General features: G+C 30.8%; 1 protein-coding gene across 1 annotated transcript in view; it reads left to right on the forward strand.

Moving 5' to 3' along the window:
* LOC107445366 (nose resistant to fluoxetine protein 6) overlaps window positions 1-14,584 on the forward strand; it is a 61,612-nt gene that overhangs the window by 11,821 nt on the left and 35,207 nt on the right. The window contains exons 4-9 of the mRNA XM_016059746.4: window positions 1,368-1,482; window positions 3,222-3,318; window positions 4,086-4,186; window positions 6,551-6,709; window positions 10,990-11,083; window positions 11,894-11,977. Coding sequence (XP_015915232.3) covers window positions 1,368-1,482; window positions 3,222-3,318; window positions 4,086-4,186; window positions 6,551-6,709; window positions 10,990-11,083; window positions 11,894-11,977 — 650 coding nt within the window. The remainder of the gene's footprint in view (window positions 1-1,367; window positions 1,483-3,221; window positions 3,319-4,085; window positions 4,187-6,550; window positions 6,710-10,989; window positions 11,084-11,893; window positions 11,978-14,584) is intronic.

Consider the following 14,584-nt stretch of genomic DNA (forward strand, 5'->3'; position numbering starts at 1 on the left):
GTATCAAAATTTACAGTATCAACCTGCAGTCCAATTTTCATGAATTGAAATATGTCTGCGAGCGAGCATAACACAGTCAGCCAGAGATTATTATACTAAAAAATTAGATATAATGTAACATATAATGATTTAATATTACATTAAAAAAATTTTGTTAAAAAAATTGTTATTCTTGTTAAAAGATTATTTTGTTGAAACTCTTGTAAATTAATGGAGTAATTTAAATAATGACATTCTTCATTTTTCAAAATTCTTTTAAGTAAAGAACAACGTTTTGAAAATTATAACTCTTCTTTTGCATATCTGCAGATAATGAACTAGCTAATGAGAAAATATAGCAACACAAATTTTGTTAAAAATCTGTAACAAATAGTAGTTATTGTGTTTCATAGTTAAAAGGGATTTTTCTGTTTCACCCATCAGTTATATTTTAGGATTGCTTAATTAAAGGAGATGAAAATTAATTTGCAAATTATCTAGTAAATCTGTAGAGCCCGCTGCCATGCAGGATAATCATTCGGCGTAACTAAATACAGCTATACCAACCTGCTCCAGACAGCGGATAAATATTTTCAAGTGGCAGTCATTCAATATTTTATTCTTGGTTTAATAAATTCGATTTATAGTGTTTTTACTCACTACTACTTCTAAATAATTCAAAGACTTATGTAATATGCCGCCGTGTTAAATTTTTTAAAAAAATACCAAAATTAGCAGAAAATCTGCAGATTTTAGTTTGCAGTTCTCTACCGTTGTTTAAAATGTTTGGTGATATCCGGAAGACTTGGTATCGCTGTGGATAACTACATGTAATTTGGATCTATTCTACTGTCAACCAATCAGCCCCAACTTCATGAAAATCAATCCTATTCAGGAATTTCACGAAAGTTAAGAGAAATCAGTCCAATTTATTTAGCCTCGTAATAGTTCTAATTTTGCAAACTTCCAAAAATCGCTTTAATTTAAGATCGAAAACCGTACAAGTTTTATAGTGCATACGTTTTCGTGAATGACTGAAATCAAGAAAATGTCGACATTCACCGGTAAATGTCAACAATCACACATTCGCTTTAGTGAATGTCTGAAATATTTGTCATATCCGATTTGATACTAATTACTTCGTTGATATAATTATTCGATATTTTAATATATGCTGAGGATAGATTAGAAGAAATATCAATGTTCGGAGTACCGGGCAAATGTATTACACCGGGAGGTGGCACTGAGCCTTAAGAAACATAAGTGTAGGGTATACAGGGCAGCGGCACTTAACTTTATATATATATATATATATATATATATATATATATATATAAAATAAATTTATTGAAACGTAATTTTCTTTATTTTTTTGACAACAATTCTAGATTGCGAATGAATTTTTAAAATTTGGAGAGAAGCTATACATGCTCCATCCTCGGACATCTATTTGTATTCCTTCAACATGTACAGACGAAGACGCTAGACTTATTGCAAGAAAAGGTAAAGTATACTTTAAACTATTAAAAACTAAACAAAAGCTAACAAGTTCAAACGACCGGGAACAAATGCAAAAAGTGTCGGTTAATTTAAACAAAAAATAAATGTTTGTCGTCTTTGTAACATATTATTCCCTTTAGAAAAGAAAAACATTCATGCATTCGAATTTAACATTTCCCGGTAAGGTCTCAGTTAAGCCTCTGTTACCCGGTTAATTAAGTCTCATCTTTAGACATTAAAGCAAAGGTTATAATTGATTCTCACTAATCGAAAAATTGCTTTATTTATTTAAATTTTTTTTTAGATGGCCTCGATAAATGTAGTTTGAAATGATTTGTACCACCGCGACATGCTAATGTTTTAAATAGGATAATTCAGGATATCTGTTAATCATGTTGGAGGGACGGAAAGAAATCGCAGAAATATCTGTGACAAATTTTGCTGCTATCTCACATTTGCACTGAGAAAAAATTCTAACATACAGCATAAAAGTTGATTGCTGTGGTTTCAGTAGTGGCAAGTTTGAAAAGGAAATAATTGTTGCTATTTGCTGCATTTTATAATTGTTTTACAATTGCTTTAATCCTTGGACGCTAATGGGATTCCGGTGTACTATGGGGACACCGGTGTGTATTTTGTTTTCTGATGCTCTTATTACCAAAAAATATATTTAGGTATTTCCTTAATTATGTATGACAGTCTAATAGTTACTAAAAAAAACTGTTAGATTATTGGAATTTTATTTGTACTAAAATATAAAACCTAATCCCCCAATTTTTACCCTCCTTATCCAGATAATGCAGCAATGGAGAAAAATTTGTAAAAGTTAAAAAATTAAACCACAGTGCTTTTCATTTTTCCGAAATTGTGACTTGCTCCTGTTGATGCTTTGCGCCATTTTCAAAATAAGCATAGAGTGCACAGGTGACATAACAGTCATGAGTAGCTGTTGCAAATAAACTCACAGCAGTTATGAAAATAGCATATGATTCGCAAAAAAAAAAAACATCATTTCATACAACTGGCTCATCTCGTTTAATGTTCAGTCCCGTTTTCTCAGTTACTTAAAGGGTTAAGCACAATTTGGCTACCACTCCTTAATTTTTGATAGGATGATGTGGTCAATTCTTTTATGTATAACTTAGGAGACATCTCCAGGGGAGGCGAGGTAGTCTGCCACAAAAACCCCTTCTCTTTCTTAAATTTGTTTGTTTAATCTCGCTAGTTCATTTTAATTTTCTTTCAGTAAATGTTACTGAACCCCAACTTTCACCTTTCAGTTGCGCTTCGGCGATTTATTATTTATTCCCACTCAGATGAATTAGTTAGAGCCTCTATCGGGGCTGATGCTAAGATAACCACCACATATGAGATATGATGGATAACTTAGGAGAGATGTTTATCAAAACGTTTACTATAAAAACTTAGTTTAGTTTATTTGGTCCTTTTAAATCTATCAAATGCGAAGAAGAGATTTGACAACTACTCCGCATTTTTCAAAATATTTTGAGTCAACAAGTAAACACTAAAACTTTTAAAATTTTAGTTAATTTTGCCAACATTTCAAAAGCCACAGCCCGAATGAACTTGAACGCAGAGATGTTTGCAGCATTCACTTATAAAGATGTGAAAAATAACTTCAAATCAAATTTGCTAAACAAAAAATCATGCATTAAAAGATAAACTTTTCCACAAAGAAAGTTGCAAGCCCTGGAAATATTGATTTTTTTTTTATTTTTTAGCCATTCAGCTTGCAGGTCTTCAATTCAACACTAATATCAAGAACTGTGAAACGAAACTAGATCCATTGGAAGTGACGTTTCTTGATATTTTGTTAGGGTGAGTTGACACCAAAAGATTACAATTCCTTACACTTATTTAAAGAGACATGTGTTCGAGAAAAGAAGATAAAATTATTAATCAATAGCAATTACTTCATTTGGTGAAAATATGGATATTGATGACAGCATAAATGCATATTTAGTTATCTTTTTTCCGCTTTCGTCATTATCATACACTTAGCATATTTTTATATTTCCAGTGATTATTTTACACATGGTTTTCAAAAAAAAAATCGAGTGTTACCTATTGGGAAAAGGGATATCATGTCTTTATTAAGTTTCTAAATCTTTGTGGTGATCAAAAAAATGCAATGTTTTATTTATAAAATCATGAAATATATTTTACAATATAAATTTAGCACAATTTGAATATTTTTGGGAACTCCGTCTATCAAAAGTCGGTACGAACTTATCGGACGATCCAATGATATGGATTAAAAAGTCTTCTTATTTAAGAATCACAATGCCTTATATAATGCTGTCATCCTTTCCATAGCATTTCAAATTATATTTAAATGGTAATCAAATTTATAAATCATTTTAAATATTGATAATTGAATTTGATACGATTTTGACCAGCGCTACAATTAAATAACTTAATCATCGTTACAAATGCTAGTTATAACTTAATCTGTGTCGAATTTTAAAAAAAATATTTCGACTTTAATTGCATTATAAAAATCTATTTATTACTAAATGTGAAATTCTCGAGAAGAGTTGGCAGATTTGCCAATGGATTTGATATGTTTCTTTTCTATATGGTAGGTTATTGCTGATTTCCTTGGTTCTTGTTGTGTTGGTAGCCACGATTGTAGATTTCTACCAACGAGTAACTTCCGATATTTCCGAACGAGAGGAAGGACTAAGTATGTATTTCTTTATCCCGCAGCTCGTTTTGTTCCATTCTTTACCTAACAACTTCACCAACACTCTTGCATTTTTACTCCGTTCAAATATTTATATATTTTCCTTTCCTATCATCTTGTAGTCACTGACATCTTTTTTTAGAAAAAGTGAAACGAAAAATGAATTAAACATTGACATTAAACTCAGGACCAAAGAGGTTTGCCGAAATTATTTAAGCTGTTGCAAAATTTGTAATACAAAGCATGCTCTTGTTTTATATATCATCAAATATTTCTGATCTACACACTTATCTTTAAACACCAAACATATGCGTAGTGATGTGGTACATTTAAAATTAAGTGATTGCTATCAGAGAATATAAATATAAAAAAAATAGGGTTAATGAAATAATGTTTTATTTGCTTTGATTGGTAGTTTACTACTATTTGAATGTTTTTGGTGGATTACTGCACAGATGCCAGCTTGCTCTGGACAGTGAATGAATATTTTTGAGTGGTAAATTTTTATGTACGATTCTTGGTTTAGTAACTTCTAAATAATCAAAGGATTAAGTGATAAGCCGCTTTGTTACAGAGCTGAGTTGAGTCATTTAAAGAGTTGGCAAAATTGACCGAAAGTCAACACATTTTAGGTATAAAAAGAAATAAAAATTTAAATTTTAAAATATTTTGTCGTATTTGGAGCAGTTGACATCTCTGATTACTTGGAGCTCTTTTAACTAAACAGGGTGGAAAAGTCGAAAAACTTAAAACGATGGAAACAGTTTTGCTATTTTTAAAATGTATTAGGGGTTACATGTCTGTCTCATTTAAATTGCAAATATATTTTGGTAGATAGGAATTGTGGCCTCCCTGCTGTATGTAATTTTCTTTTCGTGACTTAGTGTTATATATATATATATACTTCATACAGAGACGTCAACTTTTCATTGCGAGGAAAACTTATGTTCGTAGTCCAAAGAATGTGTTCTAACGTAAAAAGGGGTGATTGATAAAAACCAAAAATGTATTCTAAGAGATTAAAATTAGTAAAGATTTTTAGCATATTTTTTTTAAAATTTACTATTGAAGGTGGTTACATAAAACCTTTTTGATTTAAATATGAATTATTTAAGCGGCCTCAGGTGCCCAGATGTTTCTAATACAGATCAGTTCTGTCATCACCTCCTACATCAGAAAGCCTCCACATGGTTTCTTATAAGTAGTCTGCGCAGACTGTTTAAAAAGTGAGCAGTTTGAGCGCATGAAACCAAATTCTATATTAAAATTTGCTTGCTTTATTTAAATAAACTGGGCACCTTCTATCTCATTCTTCATTAAATTACATACAGTAAGGTAAAATACATTGATTTGTCAAAACATTGTGGTAGCCATAAAAAATTAAGCCGTTTGCTTGAGGTAATAATAAAAATTCAATATGACAAATTGACATTTTTAAATAACATTAGAAATATAGCTATATTAAAATTGACTGAGAGGAATTATCATATATATTTGAGAATTGAATCTGTAGTGGTAGACAAATAAGTAAGAAAAACTAATAATATTTATAAGTTAAAAAATTTTTTAGGCATATATTTGCTACTACTTTCTTATTTTTACTAGATTATCCATTAAAGGGCTCTTTCGTTAACTGGTTTAGCTTCATAATGATCTGATCGGACTACTTATAAAAAACCGCGTGGAGGCTTTCAGTTGTAGGAGGCGTTGATTCAGTTAATTTGTTGGCAAAATCAGTGTTCTGGCATACTTAAGGTTTTAAACGTCTTCTACTTGATAAAATTTTGTATTCATAGAGGAGCAGTTGGCATTTCTTTACATTCTCCGAAATTTGTCAATCCTTATAAAAATATCAAGTATAATTCAAAGATGCTATCTTGCTCCGGACAACAGAAAAATATTTTTCGAGTGGTAGCAATTTCGATTTATTGGTTTTTTATGTACCGCTACTTCTTAATAATTCAAAAACTTGTGTCATACGCTACTTTGTTACAGTTAGGTCATAACCCCTCATCTAACCATTTACTTCTGTTTAATTAAACCTATAGAGTCAGCAACTACCATATAACTACTGAGGTGGCCTCATTAGCTGGATACTCGTAAGCATTATTACTTAGTTTCCGCAATTAAGTCGTGTTCAGTCATTTAAAAAGTTAGAGAAAATTAACCGAAAATATGCACATTTTAGTTACTTTAGTATTAACTCTACAGTTTTTTAAAGTATTTTGTTGATTCCGGAGCAAGTTGGTATCTTTGATAATTAAAATTATTCCTTTTGAATACCAATGTGTTATTATTAATCTACTGTTGTTGTAATCTTTATTTTGATTAAATTTATTACGATTATAATGATCTCTTTTACAGGTCCATTTCTATCCTTTTCATTTTTTATAAATGCACAAAGATTAGTCAAGAATGATGATAGTCCTGATTCCATTAGAGTGTTCTATGGCTTACGAGTGATAACAATGATTTGGTTGATCATGACTCATGTTGGACATGTTGATCATGTCGAAGCATTTGGTATGGAAATAAGCAAAACTATGTAGCATTAAAGGCCTTGGAGCAGAATACTGATAAGCCACATTTTTTTTTCAAAGGTGACCTTCTTACATCGAATTGTTCTTTAACAATGTTTCCAGATAGATACTTTTCAATTTTCCGTAATTTAGATGGATAACACTACAATGCATAGAAACATTATATTGCCTGTCTGGTAATTGGGGTATTTAAGGAAAAAAATTTTCCCTTAAACAATTTTAAACCGTGGCTTATCAATATAGTGTTCCAAGTCTTTCTAATGTTATTGATAATTACACATATATGATGCTTACAAATACTGTATTTCACATCTTTTTCTCTGAACGATGTTAAATCATAAACGTTAAAGTATATACAGGGCTGGATTATCTGTTAGGCCAGATTAGACCATGGCCTGGGGCCCCCAATGATTAGGGATCCCTTTAAAAAAATTTTTTTGAAAATAAATTTTAAAAAATTAAGAAAAGCAATGATTTTTTTAAAAAAAAAATCAATTTCAAATATATATTAATAAAATACAATAATTTTTTAGTTCTAATTTAACAAAATAAAATGTAATTTAATTTATTATTATTTATTTTAATTTTAAATTTGCTTTCTTAAATGAAAAGATATATAAATACTTTTATATTTGAATAAATAAAAAAAAAATTTAGTCTAAGGGCCCCAAAAATTTGAATGGTCTAGGGCCCCGCTTACGTTTAATTCGGCCCTGAGTATAGATAAACTTAGAAAAAAAATTTTGTTCCAAGTCATTAGTAAAAATAAACTAATTAAGATTTAAAGTTCAAGTCACAAACAATGAAGAAACAAATAGCAAACAATGGTACCTAAAAAAGTCATATATTACTTTAAAAAAATGCCGTACAAATGTAATTACGATACAGTTCTTGAAAATATATTTTATAATGCCATCTAACTATTGAATTGCTACTTAATTATTAGGACAAAAAACTTTTTATTTTACTTTAGATCTTTTTTAAAGATAAAGAAATTATTGCATTGTAATAGTTTACATTCGAAATCTGAATTCATTCTTATTTCACTTGATCAGTCATAGAAAATTTGAATCTAAATTTCTTCTCTTCAACATTATAGTTTCAATGCATGTATTTCGAAATAATAGTTTTTTGTGTGTGCATAAGATACTTACATATGCTTTAATGTGAAAGTACTGAACGAGGTACCTGCCTTGCGGCACTGCCTCTTCATTTAATAATATTTGCCAAAGACAACTGAAGTATGGGGTCGAGAGTAATTAAAGATATTTATATTTCTCAGAGTTGCCAACTTTTAAAGCTTTTTGGAGAAGTTTCTTCGAGCGGAAGCTAAGTTTACATTTCAATGTATTAATCGCTGTTTTGTATGCTTAATTTCAAATATTTATCCATATCATTACAGTGAAATGATTCGAAAGTTAATAAGAAACGCCATTTTGTTTCAGCTCTACCACTCTAAAAATATTTTACGAAAAACGTAGTAGTTAGCAGCAATGACGTATGAAAGTAAATTATAAATTGCAATTTTTTTTTCACGTTGGCAATAAAGCACTGAAATAACAAGGTAATGAACATGAATAATTATTTCTGGCAAAAGTTTTTTATCACGTGGTCAACAAAACTCACCTCATCCTCATTTCAAGTGATAAAAATAGAATGTTTATACTAGGGAATAGGGCACCTGTTATTCTAACATCCTGTTATTGCGTGAATTTCTGATCGTCTGCAAATACTGCTCTCTCCCGTTAAGAATACGAAACACGGTCGAGAATAAAGTCAAAAGGGTGACAATAAACTTTTTACCTTTTCTGCTCATGATAACCAAAGAAATTTGTCGCTCAAGTGGTTGAACATGACGATTTTTTCTGTTACATTTTCACTGTTAGTAAATCATCGCGGATAAAATAGCTCCTAATTGGTCATGCGTGATACGGTACAGTGCTTTTATTTATGTCACTAGAACTGCACAATTTGCTATTGGCGACTGTCTAAACATCCCTGAAGATGATCCGGTGACAACATTCTAAAGTCACATACCGTATTACAGGGAGGGCAAATTCGCACACCATCCAGCCACAGATCGGAATTTCAACCTGAACCAGAAAACATTTCAATCTCCGCTCCAATTTCAACAGTGCTATTAATTTGTTCAGTGGTCGGAAAACTACATAATTTTTACTATTTACTACAACTGCTTTATTCCAAATGTAATTAACAACTACAAAAAATATTTTTTTTTAAATACAGTGAATACAAACTACTATGAAATTAGTTACTATTCACTACTTTAAGGAGGCGAACTTTTACTGGAAAACTATATTTACACATATGTTCAAAATGGTTTTGAATACGAAATTGGCTTACATTAAATATAAGGGAATAATTAAGAAATGTTTATTCAAGTACACATGAGCCAGTTTGTTATTCCAAAGCACCTTTTTTTCTCATTTGTTCACTTAACCTTCAACTTTTTATGCCTTTTTCGAAAGCGAATTTTTAATTTAAGAAAAGCGAAATTATCAAACATTTGCAATTTTTTTAATTGTTTATTACTCTTTAATTTCCTCTAAGAAATTAAATACATCGAAAATACGTTCCCATACTTTGAAAAAACATCAATGTTTCACCAGTGTGCATTGGCGTGTGAAAGTGTAACCAAAGTGATAAATTATCTATTTTTCGCAATGGCTAGTTTAAATGTTAGCTACACGCGATTTGAAATACGTAATTTCTGTTAATGCTCAACTGCAGCCGCAGGGTCATTTTCATAGCATCCATTGTTGGACCCGCAAAGATTCATGCCCATCAAAATCGAAAAATAAAGTTGTGTTGGAGCCGTGTTTCTTTTCTAAACTAACGTTAAAAGTAGTTGCCAGGAATCGCTACAAACTACTGATTAATTGTATCGCATTACTCACTACACTACTTTTTCAATAAAGTAGCACACTACACTACAAACTACGAAAAAACGTAGCGACTGCAGTAGTTTCACTACTTATAGTGCGCTTTTTCCGACAACTGGATTTGTTATGGAAAATCGGAGAACTTTGTGAATCTAACAGATTTAGACTAACGTTAAAAGTAGTTGCCAGGAATCGCTAGAAACTACTGATTAATTGTATCGCATTACTCACTACACTACTTTTTCAATAAAGTAGCACACTACACTACAAACTACGAAAAAACGTAGCGACTGCAGTAGTTTCACTACTTGTAGTGCGCCTCTTCCGACCTCTGGATTTGTTGTAGAAAATTGGAGAACTTTGTGAATCTAACAGATTTAGACTAACGTTAAAAGTAGTTGCCAGGAATCGCTACAAACTACTGATTAATTGTATCGCATTACTCACTACACTACTTTTTCAATAAAGTAGCACACTACACTACAAACTATGAAAAAACGTAGCGACTGCAGTAGTTTCACTACTTATAGTGCGCTTTTTCCGACAACTGGATTTGTTATGGAAAATCGGAGAACTTTGTGAATCTAACAGATTTAGACTAACGTTAAAAGTAGTTGCCAGGAATCGCTACAAACTACTGATTAATTGTATCGCATTACTCACTACATTACTTTTTCAATAAAGTAGCACACTGCACTACAAACTACGAAAAAACGTAGCGACTGCAGTAGTTTCACTACTTATAGTGCGCTTCTTCCGACCTCTGGATTTGTTGTGGAAAATCGGAGAACTTTGTGAATCTAACAGATTTAGACTAACGTTAAAAGTAGTTGCCAGGAATCGCTACACCAGGAATCGAGCACCAGTCATCATTTTGCACAAGGGGAGTTTTCGGCCGACGGGCTATGAACTCATGACTTCTTGGAATTGGGCATAAAGCTTTATCCTGGCTATTAAATCTGCCACTGCTGGATTTCGAACCTTTGACCTTTGAGATGGTTATTTGCGATAATTGCTTTAGATTTTATAGCATATTACAATATAATTTTACATTGCCTTTCCAAGAAACAAAACACACTTCGAAGCAAAAAGATGTGATAAAAAGAACTTTAATATAAAAATTCATTGAAATTTTTGAAATAGAACGTCATTATATCAATGAATGATAGAGTTTAATTAAAAACATTTGTAGCATTGATTATCAGTTTTGTCTCAAAAAAGCACGAAAGTTGGCGAAGTAATAATACTTATAACGAAAACAATGAGTTTTTTCTGAACAAACTATCAAATGAGTATTGCACTTAATCTTCAAAAATGTTATTAATAACATTTACGTTGTTTGTGCTGTTAATATTTTTAGGTGGTTTGAGAACATACTTTGATCTGACAACAAAATTTTTGGCGCAAATTGTGCCGAGTGGGGTTGTAGCTGTGGAAACCTTTTTCTTTATGAGGTATAATATATCAGTTTTTATTGTCTATTAATTTTTTTAAGTATGTTAGTTATTATTTAGTTATTAATTAAGTAAATAAGTTATTAATTTACTTAAGCAAGTAAGTTACTATAAATTTTTATTTGTTGTTATTTTCGTCAGTTTTCATATGCTATCAATTATTATAAGAGTTTCATTTGTTATTTAATACTATTTATTACTTTTGTTTTGCATTTATTAGCTATTAATTACTTTTGTAATGTATATCTGCTTTAACATGCTATTAATTATTATATTACATCAGTTTTTTATTTGCTAATAATTTAAATTTTTCTTTTTAAATAAGCTACATTAACGAGAAGAATCTTTATGTTACTAATGAAATTTTTTTTTAAAAAAAGGGGTAGTAAATGGAAGAAATTATTGGGATTTGTTGAGAGTAAATTAGACTGAAAGTCACGTAGAACAAACTGAAAACTTAACTTTATTTACTTCAGAAAGAATATAAAAACAAGAAAGATGTTGCCAACACAGGAAACTCAAAACTATCTAACTAATCTCGAACTCAACCGGGTTTCGGCACCAAATATTGGGATTCGTTGAGAGTAAATTAGACTGAAAGTCACGTAGAACAAACTGAAAACTTAACTTTATTTACTACAGAAAGAATATAAAAACAAGAAAGATGTTGCCAACACAGGAAACTCAAAACTTTCTAACTAATCTCGAACTCAACCTCAACAGAAATTATCCATTTATTCTAAAGATATCTATAAGCTTGTAATTTATTGATTTTTTTATGTGTTTTTATTATTTTTTTTACCATTACAGTGCTACATTATTATCTTATAATCTTGTGAGAGTATCGGACCAGAAGATGAATTTTGGTTTGATATTTCTAAGGCGTTATGCTAGGTAAAACATTTTATTATATTTCTCTCTTTTTTGCGCTATTATTATATTTATAAAAAAAGTATTGTAGTTAGAGTGAAATAAAATGTTCACATTATTTTAACCCCTAAAATAGTGGTTAAGCGTTTAAAAATGCAAAATGTAGTGATTAATGAAAATCGATTGTGATTAATGAAGATGAATAGTGATTAATGAAGACTTAAGAATTCGCAATTTCTTACTGGCACATTTATTTCAATTTATTATTGATAGTGACTGCGAAGAAAAAACTTCAGAAGTTGAAAAATAGTGCCTACGAGTACCCGGCCAACGAGGCCACCTCAGTACTTATGTAGTAGTTGTTGACTCAATAGGTTTAATTAAACAGAAATAGTTAATTAGATTAGTGGTCAGTCGTTGATTGTGGAAATATGGGCAGTGAAAAGAGGAGAAAGAAAGGACAACGCAAATATAGAATCAATACAAAAAAAAATTTTAAGGGTAAATTAATAGATTAAAAAACAAATAATGCATTTTTTTTTATAAATATGTAAAATAAAGGTTAGTAAAAATTAGTGAATTAGTGAAAGACGCACACGCACTTTTTATAGATCAAGGAATTAAATGGTTTTACGTCTATTTTTTCTCATTACACTTAAAAATAGTTTTTCTGAGTTACTAACACAAATGACCTTTGTTGTTTCCTTTGCGTTGGGCACCATTATTAAAAATGTCGATATCTAGGATCAGGAAATTCACAGGGCTGCCAACTTTTTAAAATTTTTGCATAATTTTCGTCGTGAAATAGAAAACGAAAACTTATGTTTTTAAGCGTGATTCTTTGTTTTGAAAACTTAATTTAAAGTCGAACTCTACCACTGCATGCAAACGAATATATAGTTCATAAATAACACCACTTAATCCCAGGTAATAACTGATGACGCTTTTAAAATGCCAGCAAAACTGTCAAAAATTCTGAAATCTTTAATTTCTAATTGTCGACCTCTGAATAAAATACTTTGCGAAGAAATTAATAACTCTCATATCAAATTTCATATATTTATTTTGTTATCTCGTGTTGTGTACGAGCCTGGTAACACATTTGTCATTTTTTTCTTAGTATTTCAAATAATTTATTTTACTAACTAGTAACTTGCTTTTTTAAAACGAATGAGTTAATTCTCTTTCTCAAAAGAAAAAGGAGTGAAACTTTTTTAGAACTTGCATTGAGTTAAAAATGTCTTCCTTTGAGTTAAATAGATACTAGAATCGGATTGGAGTCGAATAATTATTACTTGAGTCATTTTTGATTGACCTTAAGGAGCGATTAAGCCTAAGGAGCTATATATTGTAGAAATTACTTGTTTACTAACACTGATGGAGCAAAATGTATCATAAAATCTCGAGGTTTTTTTTTCTTTTAAACTAATCTGATTTTTGTTGTTGTTGTTGTTGTTGTTGTTAATTTACGTCGCACTAGAGCTGCACAATGGGCTATTGGCGACGGTCTGGGAAACATCCCGGAGGATGATCCGAAGACATGCCATCACAATTTTGATCCTCTGCGGAGAGGATGGCACCCCCGCTTCGGTAGCCCGACGACCTGCGCGCGAAGTCGAGCACTTTACGGTAGCACAGTTTAACGAGGACCAATACCGCACACCCTCGGTCCCTACGCAGACTGATCCAAGTGGTTACCCACCCGCACACTGACCGTAGCCAGTGATGCTTGACTTCGGTGATCTGCTGGGAACCGTGTCTTAACGATCAGTCCACTGCGGGACTAAACTGATTTTTAATTTTATAGTTAAAATGTGGCAAAAGTGCTAATGAAAATAAATTCTCCTATTTTAATATATCAGTATATGGAAATAAAAATATTTCCTGAATAATTCTCGTGTATTTCGATTAAAAATTACTTTTTATTTGGAAATAATGAAGTACCAGTAATAAGAATTATTTCATCTTTTCATGATGAATTTCATTATGAATATAGCTTTTGTTCGTAAAATTACTGCCAAGTGAACATAGATTGTAATTGTTAAAATGCTGTGGTGTTTAGTAACAGTTTTATTCTCTGAAACAAAAGAAGTGGAAGCGAAATATTCTTATTTTCAATTTATTATTTTTAAAGATTTGATAGCAGAGCTACTATGAAAATCAATTGAAAATATAACCTCAGTGCTTCACGGTAGATTTCGAGAAAAGTGGCTTGGCAACTATTTTTTTCTATTACTAATGCTATAAACGCTAAAATTGCATTTCAAAAAACTGATAAAGCAAAATGTACTTTTGAAGGAAAAAAAAATTTTTTTGTTGCCATAAATAGCTTATAGGAAAATGCCAAATATATGAAAATCTCAATTTTGAATATTTTGTCGCTTACATGGATTTTTTTTCCTATCGTATAGCAGCGTTGTTATAAAGTGACCATAAATTCAACGAATCATTAAATTATTGGAAACTTTGCATATCCACCAAAAGAACAGTTAAACCAATTGAATAATAAAACATGAGTCATTTCTCTAATTCAGAGCCGAAAGTTCATTATTTTTCAACAGGCCTCGTACGGACCTTAGAAAATTTAAAAAGTCGTGTTATTATAATAAAGAAGTTGCAAGTCACTTTTTG

This window comes from Parasteatoda tepidariorum, chromosome 3 (genome assembly GCF_982258835.1).
Source record: "Parasteatoda tepidariorum strain Cologne lab strain chromosome 3, Ptep-v5.0, whole genome shotgun sequence".
Taxonomy (NCBI): domain Eukaryota; kingdom Metazoa; phylum Arthropoda; class Arachnida; order Araneae; family Theridiidae; genus Parasteatoda; species Parasteatoda tepidariorum.